Source organism: Exophiala aquamarina, assembly GCF_000709125.1.
Source record: "Exophiala aquamarina CBS 119918 chromosome Unknown aczIA-supercont1.3, whole genome shotgun sequence".
Taxonomy (NCBI): Eukaryota; Fungi; Ascomycota; class Eurotiomycetes; order Chaetothyriales; family Herpotrichiellaceae; genus Exophiala; species Exophiala aquamarina.
Window position 1 is genome coordinate 1,186,576 of NW_013550585.1, and position 19,654 is coordinate 1,206,229.

A 19,654-nucleotide genomic window follows, 5' to 3' on the forward strand; every position below is an offset into this window, starting at 1 on the left:
GATTGGAGGGAAAATATTATGCGCAGCTAAGGAAGCGAATCCCCGCTTACTCGGCCTTTCTTACACAAAAAATTATTTGGCCGAGAGAAGAGCCGTCTGGAAAATGTTTGGCAGCTCGCGCGTCCATCAGCCGCTTGAGCCTCTTCCTTCATGCCACCAGAACCTTACCATGAGCTACAAAATGGTGGGGTAGTATTTACGAGCGAAGCTACGAGGGGAGCTCCGAAATGTCTGTTAAAGTTAAAAGGCTGTTGCTCATTCAGAGCTCCGTCATCTACAGCAGCTCAACCCAAGCTCTTGTCCGTTCCTGTGCTCGTTCGTGGAAGAGTTACTCCCTGCTAACTTTCAGCGCTGATCTACTTGCTATCTGTTCCGTCTCTCATCCTGATGGCATCTTTGTCCATAGACCAACAGGCGAGGGCGGCAAAAGCCTACATCTTACAAGAGCTCCAGAAGACCGAAGATGGAGCTCACATACTTAAAGACAAGGACTTTTGCGGAAGGCTTGAAATGAATTTCATAACCATCTTTGCAATCTTTGCCGAGCTCTATGGCTACAGACACGACTGTCTCGATCAAATGGTCGACCTGATCACAATGTGTGGCAGGAGCTGGCAGCAGCGAGATCCAGAGTTGAAGCAGCTGGACAAAGAGCGTGAGCTGGATCCAGAGTGGTACCTATCCAATCAAATGCTGGGGGCCGTCTGCTACGTCGATCGATACGCTAAGGATCTGTCTGGCATCAAAGACCGTATTCCTTACTTCCAAGAGCTGGGTTTGACATATTTACATCTGATGCCGCTCTTCAAGGCCCCTCAGCCGCTCAACGACGGCGGCTATGCAGTATCGAGCTACAGGGAAGTCCAGGAGCAACTCGGCGATATCAATCAGTTGAAAGAGCTGGCAGTAGAATTGAGGAAGGCCGGCATCAGTCTCGTGCTAGACCTAGTGTTCAACCATACCTCCAACGAGCACCAGTGGGCCAAGAAAGCCGCAGAAGGCGACCCGGAGCACTCTGCCATGTACTGGATTTTCCCAGACCGCAACGTGCCTTCCGCATTCGAGCGGTCCACCCGCGAGATCTTCCCGGACGACCACCCAGGATCCTTCATCCAGCTCGCAGACGGTCGCTTCGTGTGGTCCACCTTCTACCACTTCCAATGGGACTTAAATTATTCCAATCCGGCGGTCTTCCGAGCTATGGCGGCGGAGATGCTGTACCTGGCCAACGTCGGTGTGGACTTCTTCCGCATGGACGCCGTGGCATTCATGTGGAAGCAGATGAACACGGACTGCGAGAACCTGCCCGAAGTGCACAAGCTGCTGCGCGCGTTCAACGCACTCTGCAGAATCGCGGCACCATCCGTCCTCTTCAAGTCCGAGGCGATTGTCCACCCCGACTTCGTGGTCCAATACATCGACCGCTACGAATGCCAGCTCTCCTACAACCCGCTCCAAATGGCACTCACATGGGAAGCTCTCGCGACACGAGACACCTCGATGCTCTCCCAGGCAATTGAGCGGCGCCATAACATTGCACGTGGCTGCGCATGGGTCAACTACGTGCGCTCACACGACGACATTGGGTGGACCTTCTCGGACGAAGACGCGCTCGAACTCGGTAAGAACGGGTCGAACCACCGCAAATTCCTCAACGCGTTTTTCGTCAACCGGCACCCGGGCAGCTACGCGCGCGGTGTGCCCTTCCAGGACAATCCGCGCACCGGCGACTGCCGGATCTCCGGTACGACGGCGTCGCTGGCGGGGTTGGAGTCGATGCAGGACCATGCGATTGACCGGATCCTGCTCGCGTACAGCATCGCCATGAGCACAGGCGGCATCCCGCTGATCTACCTGGGGGACGAGGTCGGCCAGCTCAACGACTACAGCTATCTGCACGACCCCACGAAGATGGACGACTCCCGCTGGGTCAACCGGCCCTGGTACCCGGAGTCGCGCTACGCGGAGCGCAACGACCAGTCTACCATTCCGGGCCAGATCTACGCGGGCATGAAACACCTCATCCAGCTACGGAAGTCCACCGACGAACTGGCTGGTGGCCGCGCGGTCGGGTTCTTCACGGGAAACCCGGCGATTCTGGGCTATCAGCGGCCTGGCGTGAATTCCACGGTACTGTGTCTGTGCAACTTCTCAGATGAGCCGCAGTGGATTGGTCGGGATCGGTTCATGGGCATGCCGGTCGAGGCGAAGGATTTGGCGTCGGGTTATATGATCAATCTCAGGGATGCGGGCGTGCAGTTGAGGCCGCATCAGTATTTGTGGTTGAGATATTGAAGAGAGTTCGAGAGGTATTAGGCGGTTTGTTTCTTTAGATGATGCATGAGGCGATGGCGTCTAGATTAGGAAACACCTTTATTGTCCTACATATCACCTCTACTAATCGTGAATTGTAATGGTTTGGCGGATGTGCGGTATGTCTGCAGGAAGTATTTCAGCCTTTCCACCTATGGAGTCCCGCTCCTTATATTCTTTCATTTGCCGGACGCTGGAGGGAATAAAATGCACCCGCCAAGCCAAGGCTCGCGGCCGAGGAACAACCTCTACTCCGCATCCTCGCTATTAATGTACTATGTATATACGTATGCGTAATAGCGTGCTAAAGGGGTTGCAGCTCAATGTCGAGCGAGCTACATGTTTTGGATACTAGAGATTTCTCCGAGTCGCTCGCAGTTGTTATTTTACCCATTCGTTTACGGGCAGGACTCCACGGGAACTGGGTAGATAGTTAGGAGATACAATAAGTATAAGAGAATCTTGGGTAAAAGGTTAAAAGTATTAGAAACCTGAGAATCGTGTATTATAAGTATGTAGTTACCCTTTTACCCGTTAATAGCACTTAAGAGTGTTGATTAAAATAATACCTGGTGTTTATAATTTTTTAGTAGTTAGCACGAGTGTATCCATAGTTACTAGTAATATACCTAGGCATATAGTTATATATCGTTATCCATGGTGCTATAACTATAACTATATTAACTACTGGTTTCATCTAGAACCTCGTCTTCTAGCTCATGATCATCTTCTGCCATTGCCCCCATCAGCGGGCCCATTCAATTGAGGTGATAAGGCCTGATATGGCCCTCTTTAATCGAGTTGCCAATACTCTCAGTTTTTCGGATGTTGAGGCAGGATAGGCTTAATCTATCCCTTGAGCTGGTCCTTCTAGATCTAGAAAACACTCTTGCCGGCTCTGATGACACTTCTGGGAGAGATAATAGCATTATAGCCATGCAGTAGAGCCGAGGATAGCGGGATTCCTATTCACGACGGGACCACCACTCAAGAGGGCTGCAATCGATGCGAAAAGGTGGTAATTCAATAAAGTCTCTGAGACAAGAGAAAATGCCCGTGGCTTTTCATAGGATGCCACCGGCCTAGGGTTTCTTGGAATACACGGTGCAGGATGTTCGTAAATTGAGCATCTTGGGGCCACCTTTATCAAGATGAAAGGAGAGCCTGCGAATACGGAATGACTGGCCCTCAGGCTAAGACACTCGCCCTTTAGATTCCAACAAACGAATCCAGGAGTGAGGGCTCTACGTGGTAGTAGTTCAAGGGAAGACTCTAACACTAGAGATTCAATTGTGCATTTAAAGCTATCTCAAGTTCAAGATACAAGACAGTTCTAGTCTCTGAGATTGATGGACCTGATGGAGATGCCATGGACGAGGGCTCCATATGTTGGCACGATAAGTTCTACCTGTTTTCCGAGACCTTTCAACCAGCTCGTGGTTTGTTTGAGCTGTTCGACCTCTGCGCCGCTCTTGAGCTGGTGTGCCGCCACGGCCTTGATCGACTTGGTAGGAGTGTTCTCTCGTATTGATCTTTGGACTTGTTGTCTGGTCTAGGCCACTGGATGGTTGCGGTATCGTTGCACGATGCTATGGTCTTTAAGCTTAACTGTAAGTCGGTTTCCATATGCGGTTACTGTAGTCGGTGTCTTAGAGGTGTGTGGTCCTTGTTGTACTGTGGGTCAAGATGAAACAGCACAGTTGACACGCCATACATGTCTTCCATTGATCCTTCCCCCTTCCCCCCTTCTTTTCCCCCACTTAAACTGTCTATCTGGATTTCTGAGACCTTCGCCGCCGTTTCCTTCCTGTCCAAGAAAGTCTTCTAGATATTCTTCTTCGTATATTTTCTGAGATCGCCGAATATGATCGAAAAGTTGGCGGTACTTTGAGTTGCCACCTTTAACCATAATCCATTCGTAAGGGCGAGCCTGGATAGCGCATCCCTACGTGTGTATGCCGCTTTTAAGAAAACCACGAGTTTCAAAGTTCACGGTTCTTGACATTCTTTAGGTACTGGTCGATTTGTATAGAATCCTTTAGGGCGGTGTCCAACCCCACCGAGACAGGGGTTTGCTAGTGAGGCATCGAATAAGCTTTAGGAAAGCCATTTTCGTTTACCAAGGATAAAAAGGCATCGCTGGTGAACCACTCGAGATCCTCACCGTTTGGCGTTTGCAGTGGAATGTCTTCTGGGGACAGATCCACAAAATCAGTTAGATCGAGGATTCAACTAAAGTGCTGGGACGTATGCGGCTTGCGAATCGGTAAGTCGATTCTTTTGCCCAAATTGTGATCTCCCTATTTCCGAATCAGATGCTAGAGCGTCCGGACGGCATCCTTATGCGTGACTTCCGTTGAAATAGCCGTGAGCCAGCCTCTAGCGGCGCGTACTAGTTGTGTGGCAATGGCCCAATACCGACCTACTTGATAAAGGAATAGGGTCGTCAGCTCGATGTCGCGGGCGAAATTAGGGCGGTAGGGCTTGGAAACTCTGCGGGCGAGGGCGTCTTCGTGAATCAAGACGACCACGGCTAAGTAGACGATGAAGGAACACATGGAGCTCATGCGCAGGAAGTATTGGGGCCTCCACGTCTGTATGATCGGTACCACCTCGTAGGCTTTAGCGACTATGCCTTGTCAGTCTGCTTTGAGGGTTGCGAGCGGCGCCCACGCTCGGGGATTTGAGATGTTGCTCTGGCGAGCAGTAGATCCGCACTGTCAGCCATTAGCTCAATGTCAGAGCTAGAAAGTCAGAAGAACACACCATTCCAGTGTCAGTAGGTTCTCAAGACGTTCACGGTGCTCCTTGTCGTCTTCCTGAACCGCATGACATCTCGCGGGATTGAAGTGCCAGGGCAGGAGAGCGATGCGAATCGAAGCAATCTCGGTGGTCAACGTTCGCAGGCAGCGCTGTGGCTCTTTCGATTGTCGCTTCTGAATGTCAAAGCGATGATCAGTCACGGCGGCCATGATGCCGCAAATCGCGAAATACAAGATAGCGAGACTTCTCCTGAGTAGAGGGTTCAGTCTATCTTGCTGGATCATAGACGTAGTTATTCTACCCCCATACAGCAAGGCTTGTGGTGGAAAGCGTGGATACAAACTGCCACAGACGTTTGAATATGTCAGCTCATTGACCGAAGCGTGATTGCAACGGGGTTGGAGGTTAAAGAAAGTTACTCCTCTAGGGGTATATTTAGTATCGATCTCGGCGACCAGCTTCTGCATGATATCAGAATCGTGCAATAAATGCCAGAACAGAAGGCTGATGGTGGCTCTCTTGTGTGAGTCCCCGCGATACTGGATTGCGGCACCTTCGTCAGTGGACGTTTGCTCACTACAGGACTGGTGGCGGTTGGACAGGACTCACATAAACCCAAATCCTTCAGTCTCGAGGTCCGCCTGGGTCAGTCGCTCGCCGGCGTCGGGGTGCTTAGCAAGGATCAAATGGTCAGGATACCCTTTCTTTGGTCGCACCGCGTTGTCGTCATCTGTGATGAAACGCAGTTCGTTGAGACGCTTCTGGACGCAACGGGCGGCTAAATCGGCTCAGGCACGTCGTCCCGCAAAAAGTATTCCTAGACGGAGAGATGGTCCTAGCGGCAGGTATCGCTTTAGATATGGCAGCATGGCTGGCCAAGCTCCGTCACAGCAGCTAGCAAGCTGTGTTGGACGACTGGAGGTACATGAGCTTCATCTTCCGAGTGTTGCAAGCCGAAGGACTGGCTAAATGCCACTTCACCGAGTGCGTCAATAACGTAGTAATGCAGCACCCTTTTCAGATCAAAAGCCTCGTTGATTATCGAATAGTGGGCAAGCTTTTGCTTCAGAATTTTGATATTGAGATCAAGCCAACTTTCCATTTCCTTGACGTAGGAAATAGAGAAACTAGGTTAGGAAGGCCGCTAAGCCTTTAGGAGTAATAAAATATATAGCTCCTACTCTATGCGTAGAGTTTACTACGTTAATGGTATAATATATAGTTAATAGTACTTCTTTTCCTCTTGATAAGCGTCTAATTCCTTGATAGAGTGGACACAAGAGTATTGACCAGGATGACAAAGGAAATATTCAATCGTCGGACTGTATCCTAAATGTAGGTATAAGATTGCCAACGAAGTGAACTACGAACTGCTCTATCTAGGTGAATAGTTGTGTATATATAGTGCTGGTGGCTCTGGTGGCTCTGGTGGGCTCTGCTAGGCTCCTTACTGAGCCTCATAGAGCCTAGCAGAGCCCCCCAGAGCCACGCCTAGTCACGTGATGTAGCCTCGTTCTCCATCGGCTAACTTCCCTGTTTCTTTCTCAGGTGCAGGTGGCTTGTCCTTGGCGACCCTTCCAGTGACCTAGTTCGTAACAATAATAGAATTATTAGTCTTATATTAGGACTTTGACTCGTTTGATAAAACTTTTCTTTTTAAGATTTGAAATTAGTTATGCGCGCTTGCGTGCTAAGTAGGCGCGCGGTAACCCGAGGATGAATTATCAAGACCAGGGTAAGTACACACAGCCTGTTCACGTGCACCTTAGAGTAACTACACCACCTTTTAACTCAACCTCACGCCAAGCTCCTCCACATAATTTTCTTCCATTAGAGAACGCATGTCTTCATCGAATGAAATCGAAGTGACTGCTCTTGAGTGTGCACATAGTCGAGTAACCTAGACTAGGCAATCAGTTGCCGGCACGATGATTCTGAACATCGCTGATCTGATGATCTGACAGCATACTGAAAAATGAGCACATCCGAATTGCCAGTGGCTGGTTATTCCGTATCCCCAGGAGGTTTATCGAGCACCAGCGCTTCTTTCATTGATGAGCTCGCGCTCGACCCTCGGTTCCAAGAATTGCAAACCACTCTAAGGACTTATTTAATTGATGAAGTTCGAAGTGCCGAGAACACACGACAGCAATCCCCAGACGTTGCCATTGAAAGCTCCGAGGATGTACAGGGCCATGAGTTGTTTATGCAGCATATGCTTAAATCTCAAGACCGAATACCTCTTATGAAAAAGGTGAAATATCTTACCGTCTGGATCTCCGAGTGCGCTCCGTGGCTTGATATGTTTGATCAAGAGCGGCACTTTGGCATTCAAGTCCCTTTGCTAGCTCAAAGATCTCCTGCTGTATTCTTTGCGTTATTGGCACTGGCAGCAAGGCAGGTCGAACGCAAGAGTAGCTCCAAGGTATCAATACACGACAGCCTCGAATTATACTCTCTAGCGATAGAGTCACTGGCGACCTCAATCAATGCAACTGATCCTGAGGCCCTTGTCACTGCATGCATTCTCTGCGTCCTGGAGATGATGAGTGTTAGTCCACGGGACTGGCGACGGCATCTAGAAGGCTGTGCAGGGCTCTTCCAACACCTTGGTGTCAATGGATTTTCCGGTGGCGTATGGCAGGCAGTCTTCTGGTGTTACGCCAGAATGGATGTATGTGCAGCCATCATAGCTGACGGGGCTGAGAGTACCACATTACCTTTACAGAAGTGGGTCTCTTTGGACGCAATGACCACGCCAGATGTTGACCAGCAAGTGCATATAAATCATGCATTTCTTGAAAAGGGTATCGAGACTTCAGATATGTATGCCAACTATGCTGTGTACTTGTGTGCCAGAGTTTGTGATTTGTTAGCCAAACGAACCCGACACCTCGAGCTGGCCGAAAAAAACGGTTGCTCTGATGCACCTTTCCAAAAGACATGGTTTGAGATAAGAGAAGATCTACAACAATGGTTCGACAGGCGCCCCCCAGAGATGCTTTCGGTGGAGGAAGTTGATCGATCGCCGGAAACCGAGTACTTTCCACGCATCCTCTTTGCGCATTCTGCTGCGATATCAGGAAACCAACTTTACCACACAGCCTGCATCCTGATGAGCGAGATTCAACCCTCACAAGTTGACGATGGCATTCTAGGAGATTCCCATACTATCTTTTGGCATGCACGTCGGGTCGTGGGTATCTCGCTGACCAATCCTCACCGTGGATGCCTCAACAACGCAATTCAACCTCTATATGTAGCAGGGAAGGTTTTCACTCACAGAGACGAGCACAAAATCATCATTGGGCTACTCCACCATATTGAAACATGCTCAGGATGGGGTTCCAAATGGCGAATCAAAGATCTGGAACACTTCTGGGGTTATTCCCCTGGGCGTAGTATCTCACTTGTCCGTTCTTGTTGAGCTACATAACATAATTCATCGCAAAGGCACTGCTATCACCCTTTGGAATGAGCATCTAATTACATGGCGCTCAGAGTCTCTCACTTCCCCCTTTGCTGAAGTACCCGAGAACTTTACAAAACCTACTATTTGTCCTTCACCACGAGCCAGGCGAATTGCTTCACGTTTCTGATACTCGAAGCTGTGCCTCTTGACTCTTTATTTCTGCCTCGGTGACATAGCCGCGAAATTTTCGTGCTGGAATTTTCTTGACAAACATTTCGTCGAGCTCCTCGTAGCTTCGACCCCGGGTTTCAGGCTGATACCACCAGAGAAATGCAATACAGGGAAAACACAAGCCACCGTAGATAAACCCAAGCTTCCCACCCAAGTTGGCCTTGTCGGGATTGAAGAGATAGGGGAGGACAAATGACCATAGGATACCGAAGCAGCCTTGGATGGCGAGACCAATGGCAATGGTCTTAGCTCGCAGGCGGGAAGTTGAGACCTCTGTGAGCACCGTGAACGCAGTGGCTCCGATTGTGACATTGTATAACCAGCAGTAGATGAGAATCATGCCCACTGTGCCTTTCAACTCAGCCTGGGACCCGCCAACAGCGAGTCCACCCATCACCCAGAGAACTGCGGTCAATCCAACAGTACCATACACTGTTAGAGCGCGACGGCCAACCTTGTCGATCAGATACCATGAGATGACATTTCCGAACATGGATAACACCTGCTGGATGATCTGAAGCTTGAAAGACATCGCAGTGCTGTACCCTGCCAACTGTGCATAGTAGGTAGAGTATGATGCAGCAAAGACAATTCCGGTGAATTGTTGGACAGAGAGGGGTGTAATTGAGATAATGGTACGCCGGAGATTCGATTTTCTGAAGCATTCGAGATAAGTTGCACCTTCAGTCTCCTTACGGATTCGTTCGAGGGTTAGCTTGATGTTGGCAAGTCGCTTAACGTCTTCGCCGGAAGAATTGCGATAGCCGAGCCGCTGCAAACTGCGGAGGGCTGCGTCCTCATCTTTCCGCTTTGAGATGAGAAACCAAGGGCTCTCAGGCATCCACCAAATGAAGAGGGCGGAGATGACCGCGAAGCCATACTGGGAGCAGAAGATGGCTCTGTACGCCCATCGGTTGGTGTAGGTCCCAGTGCTATTGACAATTAAAGCGACTGTAAATGGCCCAACTGTGAAACTCAAAGCAATAAGGCAGGTCATTAGGCCTCTCAACACTAATGGCGCAATCTGAAGTCACGGGTTAGCTTTCGGCGATTAATGTGCCACCTCAGGTACTCACCTCTCCAATATACGCTGTCGCGACAGTTTGAATGGTACCGATGGCGAACCCACTAACTGAGTCAGTAAAGAGATCCGAGGCGGATAAACGATAAAATGGTTGGATCTTGGTAGATGTCAAAAGCTGGAATGGCGAAGACATACTTCAGGAACTTCCCCCCAAAAAATAGTTCGTTCGTTGTTGCAACAAACTCCATAGTGATGGCTATGAAAGAGATGGCAAGTGCAATGATCAAAGTATTTCGTCGACCAATCCAGTCTGCTACTTGCCCCGATCCTAGGTTACCAATGATTTGACTGCATCTCTCCATTAGCGGACAAGTCGAACGAGATCAAGTCGACAGGGGGGACGCACGAAGCGATTGGTGCGCCATTGAAAGCAGACTGCCACTTTGCAGACAAGACCCAATTGCCATCATAGAAGGAACCAAAATCCTTGCGGAACTCTGGTATCCCAAGAATGTTGCCTGCAGCCTGGTTCTCAAAGCTGACAAGTAGAACTGTCCAGACAGCGTACAAGCACCAACCAAAGGCCCATGGATTTCGGCGAATGGCTTGCCACTTGCTGGCGTCGTGATCCTCAGCGTTAGCAAGGTGCGCCAGTTGTTCGTTGTGAGAATGCTCCTCCTCGTGAGTGATAATGTCGGAGCTCTTTTCCGGATCCATTTCCTGTAAAGGTGGGGAGGTCCTGTGCGAGAATAAGTTATTTGGTAGAAGTAGTGGACTCTGGCTTGTGGAAGAGACAGCGATCTTCTGGGGTGCAGAGGAGATATATAGGTGTCGAAGTTCAATCACCGCTCTCGGCCACTCGATCAACACTTCCACTTTAGCTTCCAGAACCCCGTGACAGAGGATGGCCAATTCCGAGTGTGGGGACCCCAGAGCGGCGGTTGACCTTGGATGCAGCGCTTGTGAGGTCCAAGAATGAGGTTTGGTGCCTCTGAATGCCTAATAAAGACTAGCTTAAACTTTCCGCTCCTCTGAAGTCCCATGCTTTCGGCGTCCAATGATTTCCACGCCCACAATCCCACTCGGCTTTTTGCCGATGATTGCAATATGCCCCAAGATTGGATCCCAGGGCTGAGAGACAAGCATTCCTCAGTCAGTCACTGACCAAGAGGGCATCCTGCTAATATTAAAGAGCCGATCAGACGTTCAGACTCCGCGCAAACGCATCAGCCAGATATCTCTGAACAGAACTGATCCACTTCTCCATAATCATGGTTGACACTACACGGCTTCGGGTGTGCCGAAAGAAACTTCGTGTCTTTATAGTATCAGACATCTCAAACGAGCCTGACGACGCCGAATCTCTTGTCAGATATTTGCTCTACGCAAACGAATTCGATACTAGAGGACTCGTTGCCTGTACATCAACATGGATGAAGCGTGTGGTCCATCCGGAAGATATGCAAAAAATTGTGCGAGCATACTCAAAAGTCGTTGACAGCCTAAATCAAAATACACACCCGGACAATCCGTACCCCTCAGGCGATAGCATTATGGATCTCATTACAACCGGGCCTGCAGTGTATGGGAAAGAGGCACTCCAACCAGACGTTCCGTTGAGCCAGGGAGCTAAACTTCTACTCAACCGCCTCGACGAGTCCGATGAACCACTTTGGATCTTGTGCTGGGGTGGAACGAATGTTTTGGCACAGGCGTTGCAACACTCCCAGCTATCAAGAACACATAGTGAACACAGTAAACTCCGTTCCAAGATGAGAGTATACGCTATATCTGACCAAGATGACACGGGGATGTGGATCCGATATAACTTTCCCGATATCTTCTATATCGCATCTGTCCATGGCTGGAATCAGTATGGCCTTGCAGCATGGACGGGCATTTCAGGTGACCAATACTATCTCTTTGACCAAGGTGGTCCAGATTTCAAGAAGTTCACCAAGGAATGGCTGAAGGAGAACATACAGATAGGCCCATTGGGTGAAGCATACCCGGATTATCTCTTTATCCCAGAGGGCGATACGCCGACCTTTCTATATCTGGTCCAGAATGGCCTAGGATCGCCTGAGCACCCTGAATGGGGTAGCTGGGGAGGTCGGTACCTCCGAACAGATCTTGGAGAAGCTGGAAAGCACTACACTGATGCTGTAGACAGGGTGATGGGTGCAAATCGCCAAAACTATATTAGCAACCACGCAACCATCTGGCGTTGGCGAGAAGCATTTCAGAATGACTTTGCTGCGCGGATACAATGGACGCTTGGGAAGAATCCTTCAGAGTGTAATCATGCACCAGTAGCAATTGTCAATGACAGCCCAGCAGGCCCAGAGTCATGTTACATTGAAGCCGAAGCCGGGGCTATTATTACGCTTGATGCCACCCAGAGCTACGATCCTGATGGCGACGACTTGACCTTCACATGGTTTCAGTACAGTGACGTGACTGCGTCACAGTGGTGGGTGGATGCAGAAGTTCATAGCTGCAAGATCGAGGATCTAGATGGCGAGAAATCCGGACGCGTGGTTTCGATACGGCTACCTCCACCAGAGAAGTGCGCCATTGACATGTTCAGTGGAGAGCCGCAGCAGAAGGGACAGACTCTCCATTTCATCCTCGAAGTCAAGGACAATGGGATGCCGCAACTTAGAACTTACAAACGAGTTGTTGTGCAGATTACGAACAAAGAACTGCGAGGGCGGCGTGAGCAGGCAGTGGAGTCAATAGCCGATGTCCATGGCTTTGATGGGGATTAGCCGCTACAAAGAACAAGTCTCTGAGGGTTGGTGTAAATTTTGCCATGATTCAAATGTGATCATCAAGGTGCCCCAACCTTTCTGCATCTCCATAAGATGCTAACGTCATGATCCAAACTATAAGGCTAATCACTCGGTTGATGTATGCCTTGAATAAACTGTCCATAGGCAACTTAGCTTTGGAAGGTTGGTCGGACTGTTATTTTGCCGAGAATCTACTCGAATCGTTAGATATGTAATTGTTTGTTGCATAGACGACAAGTGCTTTAAATTATCAATTTCAATAAGCGAGATGACTTAAGTCATGGGCCATGCCCTGAGTAATTTGCGTTGGTCATATCAAGTGATAAATCAATCAAGTTTGGAATTCGAATCATGGAGGCACTTGTTGTTGCCCCCTCACCTATCATGAATCATTTCCTGCATTTTGGCCAAAAATTTCCTCAAACAGTTATGGTAGGCACTGTGTCCGGTTCTGGCCCTGCTAGCATTTTAAACTCCCGTTCTTATGCCGTGCTTCTAACCTAATTGTCCTCACCAAATATCCCATTCTAGCTGAGCGTTTTTTGGGAATTTTCATTGAACGATCTGGAGTACATGAGTTTCGTGCTGGGAGCCGTGGATTACTGGTGCGCACTGAATTCACATGAATTCTTTGTCTGCTGGAAGTAGTTCCCAATATATCGAGGAAGCCCCAGCCAAAGTTCTGGAACAGCTAAGATATCCCTTCCCTCTCTGAATCTGTCCTCAAGGGAAATCAAAATGTCACCTAGCATACTCCTGAACGGCAATGTCCCCAACGACAACTTTCTGCCTACGGCTGGAAACCCGCCTATAAAGGCTATCAGCGCAACGAGAACCACACTTGATCTGCCATCGCTCCTAACCCGCCTCTCGTCTAGCTACACCAATCCATCTCTCACAGTGTTCTCCCAGAGACTAAATCTCCGCTCGACACCTATACCAACCCCGTGTCCAACCCAGGCCCTCATTCATGTTCGCTGCACCGGTATCTGCGGCTCTGACCTTCATCTGTGGCATCGTGGCGCTATTGGACCCTTGCGAATTACATCTCCCTGCATCCTCGGCCATGAGGCTGCTGGCGAGGTACTCGCTGTTGGTGCAGCCGTGAAAAATCTCGAGCCAGGCGACCGCGTGGCAATTGAGCCCGGTGTTCCTTGTGGAGAGTGCTGGCTATGCTATCAGGGCCGTTACAATCTATGTGAGAGCGTTAAATTCGCTGGTGTGGCAGATTGCGATGGGAGTATACGACGGTTCATGGTTCATGAGGCTAAGTACTGCCACAAAATCCCAGACAGCATGACATTCCGCACCGCAGCATTGCTAGAGCCATTGGCAGTTGTGATGCATGCGATATCCATGTGCGCTGGGAAATTGGCGTTGGGGAGGCCGGCTTTGGTGTGTGGCGCAGGGCCAATAGGGCTGATTGCATTGAAGGCAGCGAGAGCCAGTGGTGCGTGGCCTTTGGTGATTACTGATGTTGATGAGGCGAGATTAGATTTTGCGACGCGGTTTGTGTCAGGTGTTAGGCCTTGGTTGATCCAGGGTGACAGTGCGTTGGAGAACTCGGATGGACTGAGGAAGCTATTTGGGTGTAAAGGTGACAGAGATACAGAACTGTGCAAGCCAGATAAGGACGAGTATCTAGCGCCACAGGTGGTCTTGGAATGCACCGGCGTGGAGAGTAGTGTCGCGACGGCCGCGTATGCTTGTCGGAGGGGTGGGACTGTCGTTGTCGTCGGAGTTGGGAAGAGTAAGATGGACAATTTACCATTTATGCACTTGAGTTTAGGGGAAATCGATTTGAAGTTCATTAACAGATACAAGGACATGTGGCCGGCGGCCATCAATTTGTTGGGCGATGGAAGGATCATGGACTTGGATGGTTTGGTCACACATCAGTTCGAACTGGAAAGGGCAATCGAAGCAATGGAAACATGTGCGGATAGGACGTCGGGTAGTATCAAGGTGCAGATCGTGGACGACGAGAAAATTCAAATTTAGAGGTAGACAGAGCTCGCATCGAATGGCCAGGGTCTTTCTGCCAAAGGGGATAGAAAGCTGGCTAGTTTGTCCAGCTACGCAAATATCCTGAGAGGGTCTTGCAAATAGGTACCAGGGTCGTTGAACCGCAAGCCCTTGTCGAGTGCAGATATCGCTTTCAGTTCGTCGTCTGTTAAGGCGAAGTCCATCACTTGAAGATTCTGCTTGAGTCTATCCGGATTGTTTGATTTTGGGATAACCGCGATTCCTCTTTGAGTTGCCCATCTCAGCAAAACCTGAGCAGGAGTTTTCCCAACTCTGTTAGCAGCAGCTCTCACAGCGGCGACTTCGAACAAGAGCGGTATGTCGTTTGCTCGTTCGCGGAATGCGGGAGGTAGCTCCAAAAAGCTCTGAGGGCCGAAGGTGGAATACGCTGTGACTACTATCTTGTTCTCCTGCGCCATTTTTATGAGCTCAGTCTGGACCAGATATGGATGATGTTCGATTTGAAGTGACGAAACAGGATGGCGTGCATACGTCAGGATGTCGTACAGTGTCTGGGCTTGAGCGTTGGAGATACCGATTGATCTAGCGATACCTGCATCAACCGCCTCTTCGAGAGCACCCCATGTCTCATGAATTGGGATTTTCGAGGTTTTGATAATTTTGTGATCTTTATCCATCCACCAAGCCGGATATCTAATTGTCTCCGGGTCCACAAATTCGAGAGCCACAGGAAAATGAATAAGATAAAGGTCAATGTAGCCAAGACCCCACGCATCGTTTTGCACCTTGGCCATTTGTAGGGCGTGGTCTCTTCGATGGTAGTTATTCCATAGCTTCGTAGTCACGAAAATATCTTCGCGCTTAACGATACCCTCTGCTATTGCTCGTTTAATGCCCTCGCCTGCCTCTTTTTCGTTCTGATAATCATACGCCCCATCGAACAGTCGATACCCGACCTTGATAGCCTAGCCTCGATTAGTTCAATGTTGGCTTCGTAAGGTGGTGCCTTTGGTTCAAAGAGCAATTTGAACCTGAACAAGGGGAAACCTGCTCACCTGGTAGACAATATCGGCGGCTTTTTCTGAAGGAACCTTCCATAATCCAAAGCCGACCAGGGGTTTTTGGTAACCTGAGGCAAGTGTTACTGTGGCGACCATAATGAAGACGAACCAGTCTAGTGAGTGTGCGGATGTTCAGATCCTCCTGGAAGGTGATGGAGATGGAACAGAGACTGAATAGTGGATGAAAGAGACAGAGTGATCCGCTCCTCAGCTTCTCCTTGAGACTCTCAAGTACCTTCTTGAAATCACTATGCTCAACTTTGATGGGCTTGAACTGGACATTTAGACCACGTGACTAGCAGGGATATTGAGCCATTCAAGGATGGTGACAGTCTGGTGGCCAGCCAAATTAGGCAAAGCGAGCCAACGGGGGAAACCGGCGTTCTGGCGGGGTTGAATGGCGGGGGAAACCAATCTCTTTGGGGTAGCTGTAGCCTCGGTGATGGGGGCAATCCATCCTCCATCTTTTACACTCTCGATATTCCCTCAGTGTTCCAGAGGGACCAGGACCACGTATCCTGTCCAGCTTATCACCCAACACTGGCCTGGAAACCCATGGTGGGGAATGCTGTTGGCAAGCGGGTGAGGACGGGCTGCATGACATGTCGGGGCAGACGACGAAAGTGTGACGAACAGAGACCTAAATGCGCCAATTGTGTTGCAAAAGGCCTCCCTTGCCAGTACGGTGGCAAGTTGACCTTCGTCGCTTCCAAGTACCAGAACCAGCCAGGAGACGCAACAACCAGAGCTCGAGGTTTAGATCCAGCAACTCCGTCTGGTAACACCAAGGATGCATCGCCGTTTTTAGAGTCCATCGAACTTTCGTTCCACCCAGATATCCCCATTGTGGGCCCTAATGACTTTTTTCAGCCCGTCATTGCTGGAATTGAACTCACCTCCGAATCTCAGAAACTTAGTGATCAAATTTTCAACATTCCTCAACAGCAGAAGGAGGGATATTCTCACCCCTCCCCATCCGATACACGAAATCTCCGCCGTAAGCTCTACGAATTGGAGCTGCTGACGTACTATCGCTACGATGTAGCGCCGGTCCTAGATCTTGGCCTTGGGAGTTTGTGCTTTGGCATCGGACTGTTGCTCGAGTCCAAAACATCTGAAGCAGTATATCATGCTGTTCTTGCTGTTGCTAGTTGTCAACGAGCTGCGAAGAAGTCTAGCTCTACTCAGGTGGACCAAGCTACCAGTATCACGTCTGCACATTTGGCTAGGGATGACTCCAAGACCAGGCATGGTAGATTTGTGGCCCCAAGCGACCTGCTCCTTTGGATGAACGTGTGCTCATCACCTGTTGAGCAATGGTCCACTCTGAGCTCTCTAATTCTAGGTCATGCAAGGAGCGGCATCGGGTCTTTGGAGAGGTGGCTATTATTATCGCGACTCCATTGTGGAACCAAGTTGGTTGCGCTCTCAAGAAGCTCGCATACTGAGTCGCTTCCCCCCCCTCCTCAGAATACAGCAGATGAAAAATCTCACCCAGCTTTGACACAGCTAGGAGAAAGCCTTTGGTTACTCGAAACTACGTTTTCTTTATTGCTCTCTGACGTACGGCCATCCGAGCTGCCCACTGCCCCAACCACTCAGAATTGGTGTGCTCAATGGCACAAAGTCCAAAAGTGGTATTTGACGAGGAATGATGAAATGCGTCAGATATTTGAAGTGGCCAACGAAGGCGACCTGCAACCGCAAGAAAATGCTGAATTTCCTCATATTGTATTCAGTAATTCTTGCGCAATTGTTGCGAATGTTGCCCACCATGTGACCTCGCTCCTGCTGCTGCAAAGCAAACCTCGGTTAACAAAACCGGTCACCAGGTCAATCTCATCGAGCTCTTCTCTCTGGCATGTTCACAGAGCGATTGGCATTATTGCAACTGCAACAGGTGGTGGAACCTGGGATCCATTCACCACTGCCGCTTTGCTGTACTGCTCCTGGAAACTTAGCAGTAGTAAGCAGATTCGCTCGGTGGCTAATACAATGAATCAAATCCAAAGCTCATCAGGTTTAAAGCTGGAAAACCCGCTTTCTGACCTCGATAGGCTAGCTAGAAGCAGATAGGGAATCCGTTCTCCTCTTCTCAAAACCGCCAGCGAAATATTCGGCTATTTTGAGGCTCTACTTCCTATCCTTTAGAAGCTTACCACACTGTTAATTAGCCACGCTCTTTAAGCTGGGTGACCTCATTTCTGTTATATATATATATATGATGTGAATAACTCTAATTGCGTTGCGATCACTATTATAACGCCGTGTTGACCAACTTTGACTTTACTTTTTCATCCGGACAGATAATTACTTTGGTTGGGAAACCTGTTTGCCATAGTGCGTTGTACTAGGCGGATGAATTATTTGTATGCATTTTGTCTCGTCTCCTATGTATACTTCAGTGCGGCGACTCTAGTAGTTCAAGAGTGCGTCCATCCCTTGTTATGATGCATCACATTCAGTGCTCGCAGGCTTAACAAGTTTGGAAGTCGGACAATTATCCCACCCAGGCTCCAGCACCTGCCAGGCTATCACGACGCGCAAGAGCGTTGAAACACTAAGCACTGCAAATCAATAGGATACAGTACAGTATTGAGACGGCAAAGCTCTTCCTCATATGTCCGAGGAGACACACAAATTGTCTCAATGAGTTCCCGCTTCTAGCCTTGTGGTTAGTACCGTTGCCCCGGGCGCCACCAAATGATTGCTGACCGACGACTGCTCTAATTGTCTTGTAGTTTGTGTAGAAACTACCGGCTGCGGAGGAGAGCTTCAAGCTGTCCTCTAATTTTGCGATAGCTCTAGTATTATCTGCGAAACTCAATTGCGTAGATCCTACGATTGTGTCAAGATAGGCTCGCGATCCCTTAGTAAGTAGTGTAATATATCGAGGAAGGGGACTTGGAAACCCTAGCTACATATGATAATGAACTAGTAAGTACCTAACTAAGTCTTGGATTGCGATGAGAACATAGTCATCTTAAAACCTCTTTACTAAGGACTTAGGGAAAGTATGAAACATAGAAAATAGCACAATCCAGCACTAAAACCCTAGGAATAGCCTGTAATACTTTACTTCAGACGTTGCCCGAGTAGCAGGAAGACTACCTATCTCGGTCGGACGTAAGCCTCTTCTAATTATAGGTCTCAGTAGTATGTACATTCATCTAATTATCGAGGCTGCGATGGTCGCCTCATTTACGGAAGAGGCTACCCACAAAGCTAGCCTGCGGATAGGCGTTGCTGCGACATACCTCTTCTTGTTCCTTTACAGCTTAGGTACCAACGTAAGTTAGTAAAAGCCGAGCCTAAATCCCGAAATGACCGCTGCTTCAGGTCACGGGGGTCGTCTTCTTTAGCAAATTATTCCTAAACTTCCTCAACGCTTGAGGGCTGGATACAACGATTACCTTTTTCGAACTCGCCGATATACTATGACTATAGGTTGCACCAGCAGTGAGTATTTCCCAAACATTCCACCAACTGAGCAGCTGGGGCTTGCTTAAAGATTTAGGCATTTCGCAACATAGGCTGGAAATTATACCTTCTTTTCGTCATCCTATCAGCAATCGGAACTGCGGGATCTGGTTCTTTTTCCCTGGACCAAAGCGATTCCTCTTGAAGGAATGGCACTGGTTTTTGGTGACGAGGTTGCAGTATATGAGCCTGACGTCCATACCGACCAGAAAACTAACGAGCTCGTTGTTGAATAACATCGCGCAGAGCGAAGTCACGAGGCCCAAGTAGTCTCTGTTCAGTCGAGAAGTTTTGCCAATGCCTTGGAAATTGAGAAAGGCATGGACGCGCCCACTACCAAAGCCAATCATGATGAAAGCGTGCAGGGAAAGCGATTCTATCCAGATTCTTGTTCCTTATAATAGAAATAATAACTACCATTGATGGAGTGATTCTATGTCGAAGACGCCTAATATCCTAGCACAAGGCAGTGAATTCTAATCAGGCGAAATAGCCTCGCTAATGGAGTTCATCTCTCGAAGTTCTTTCTGCTCAGTACATTTTGAAAATTGACAATACCAATGCAAAGGTAACCTTTAAGTAGCGGCTT

At 49.1% G+C, this 19,654-nt stretch overlaps 8 protein-coding genes across 8 annotated transcripts; 5 read left to right on the plus strand and 3 right to left on the minus strand.

Annotated features, from left to right (window-relative positions):
- Nucleotides 1-387: 387 nt before the first annotated feature.
- Nucleotides 388-2,295, plus strand: A1O9_04020 (uncharacterized protein; the record flags this gene model as incomplete). The annotated part of the gene is made up of 1 exon (XM_013406312.1): nt 388-2,295. One exon carries the CDS (start codon nt 388-390, stop codon nt 2,293-2,295), a length of 1,908 nt encoding a protein of 635 aa, XP_013261766.1.
- A 2,336-nt stretch (nt 2,296-4,631) lies between these two features.
- A1O9_04021 (uncharacterized protein) lies at nt 4,632-5,543 on the minus strand (the record flags this gene model as incomplete). The annotated part of the gene is made up of 4 exons (XM_013406313.1): nt 4,632-4,942; nt 4,987-5,030; nt 5,080-5,325; nt 5,386-5,543. 4 exons carry the CDS (start codon nt 5,541-5,543, stop codon nt 4,632-4,634), a joined length of 759 nt encoding a protein of 252 aa, XP_013261767.1.
- A 1,508-nt stretch (nt 5,544-7,051) lies between these two features.
- A1O9_04022 (uncharacterized protein) lies at nt 7,052-8,503 on the plus strand (the record flags this gene model as incomplete). Its single annotated transcript, XM_013406314.1, has 1 exon — nt 7,052-8,503. One exon carries the CDS (start codon nt 7,052-7,054, stop codon nt 8,501-8,503), a length of 1,452 nt encoding a protein of 483 aa, XP_013261768.1.
- A 160-nt stretch (nt 8,504-8,663) lies between these two features.
- On the minus strand, nt 8,664-10,460 carry A1O9_04023 (uncharacterized protein; the record flags this gene model as incomplete). Its single annotated transcript, XM_013406315.1, has 4 exons — nt 8,664-9,743; nt 9,796-9,847; nt 9,939-10,091; nt 10,150-10,460. The coding sequence occupies 4 exons, from the start codon at nt 10,458-10,460 to the stop codon at nt 8,664-8,666; spliced, it is 1,596 nt and encodes a 531-aa protein (XP_013261769.1).
- Nucleotides 10,461-11,014: 554 nt separating this feature from the next.
- Nucleotides 11,015-12,514, plus strand: A1O9_04024 (uncharacterized protein; the record flags this gene model as incomplete). The annotated part of the gene is made up of 1 exon (XM_013406316.1): nt 11,015-12,514. One exon carries the CDS (start codon nt 11,015-11,017, stop codon nt 12,512-12,514), a length of 1,500 nt encoding a protein of 499 aa, XP_013261770.1.
- Nucleotides 12,515-13,276: 762 nt separating this feature from the next.
- On the plus strand, nt 13,277-14,539 carry A1O9_04025 (uncharacterized protein; the record flags this gene model as incomplete). Its single annotated transcript, XM_013406317.1, has 2 exons — nt 13,277-14,129; nt 14,166-14,539. The coding sequence occupies 2 exons, from the start codon at nt 13,277-13,279 to the stop codon at nt 14,537-14,539; spliced, it is 1,227 nt and encodes a 408-aa protein (XP_013261771.1).
- Nucleotides 14,540-14,613: 74 nt separating this feature from the next.
- Nucleotides 14,614-15,681, minus strand: A1O9_04026 (oxidoreductase; the record flags this gene model as incomplete). Its single annotated transcript, XM_013406318.1, has 2 exons — nt 14,614-15,489; nt 15,580-15,681. 2 exons carry the CDS (start codon nt 15,679-15,681, stop codon nt 14,614-14,616), a joined length of 978 nt encoding a protein of 325 aa, XP_013261772.1.
- A 459-nt stretch (nt 15,682-16,140) lies between these two features.
- A1O9_04027 (uncharacterized protein) lies at nt 16,141-17,661 on the plus strand (the record flags this gene model as incomplete). The annotated part of the gene is made up of 1 exon (XM_013406319.1): nt 16,141-17,661. The coding sequence occupies one exon, from the start codon at nt 16,141-16,143 to the stop codon at nt 17,659-17,661; it is 1,521 nt and encodes a 506-aa protein (XP_013261773.1).
- Between the last annotated feature and the right edge of the window lie 1,993 nt (nt 17,662-19,654).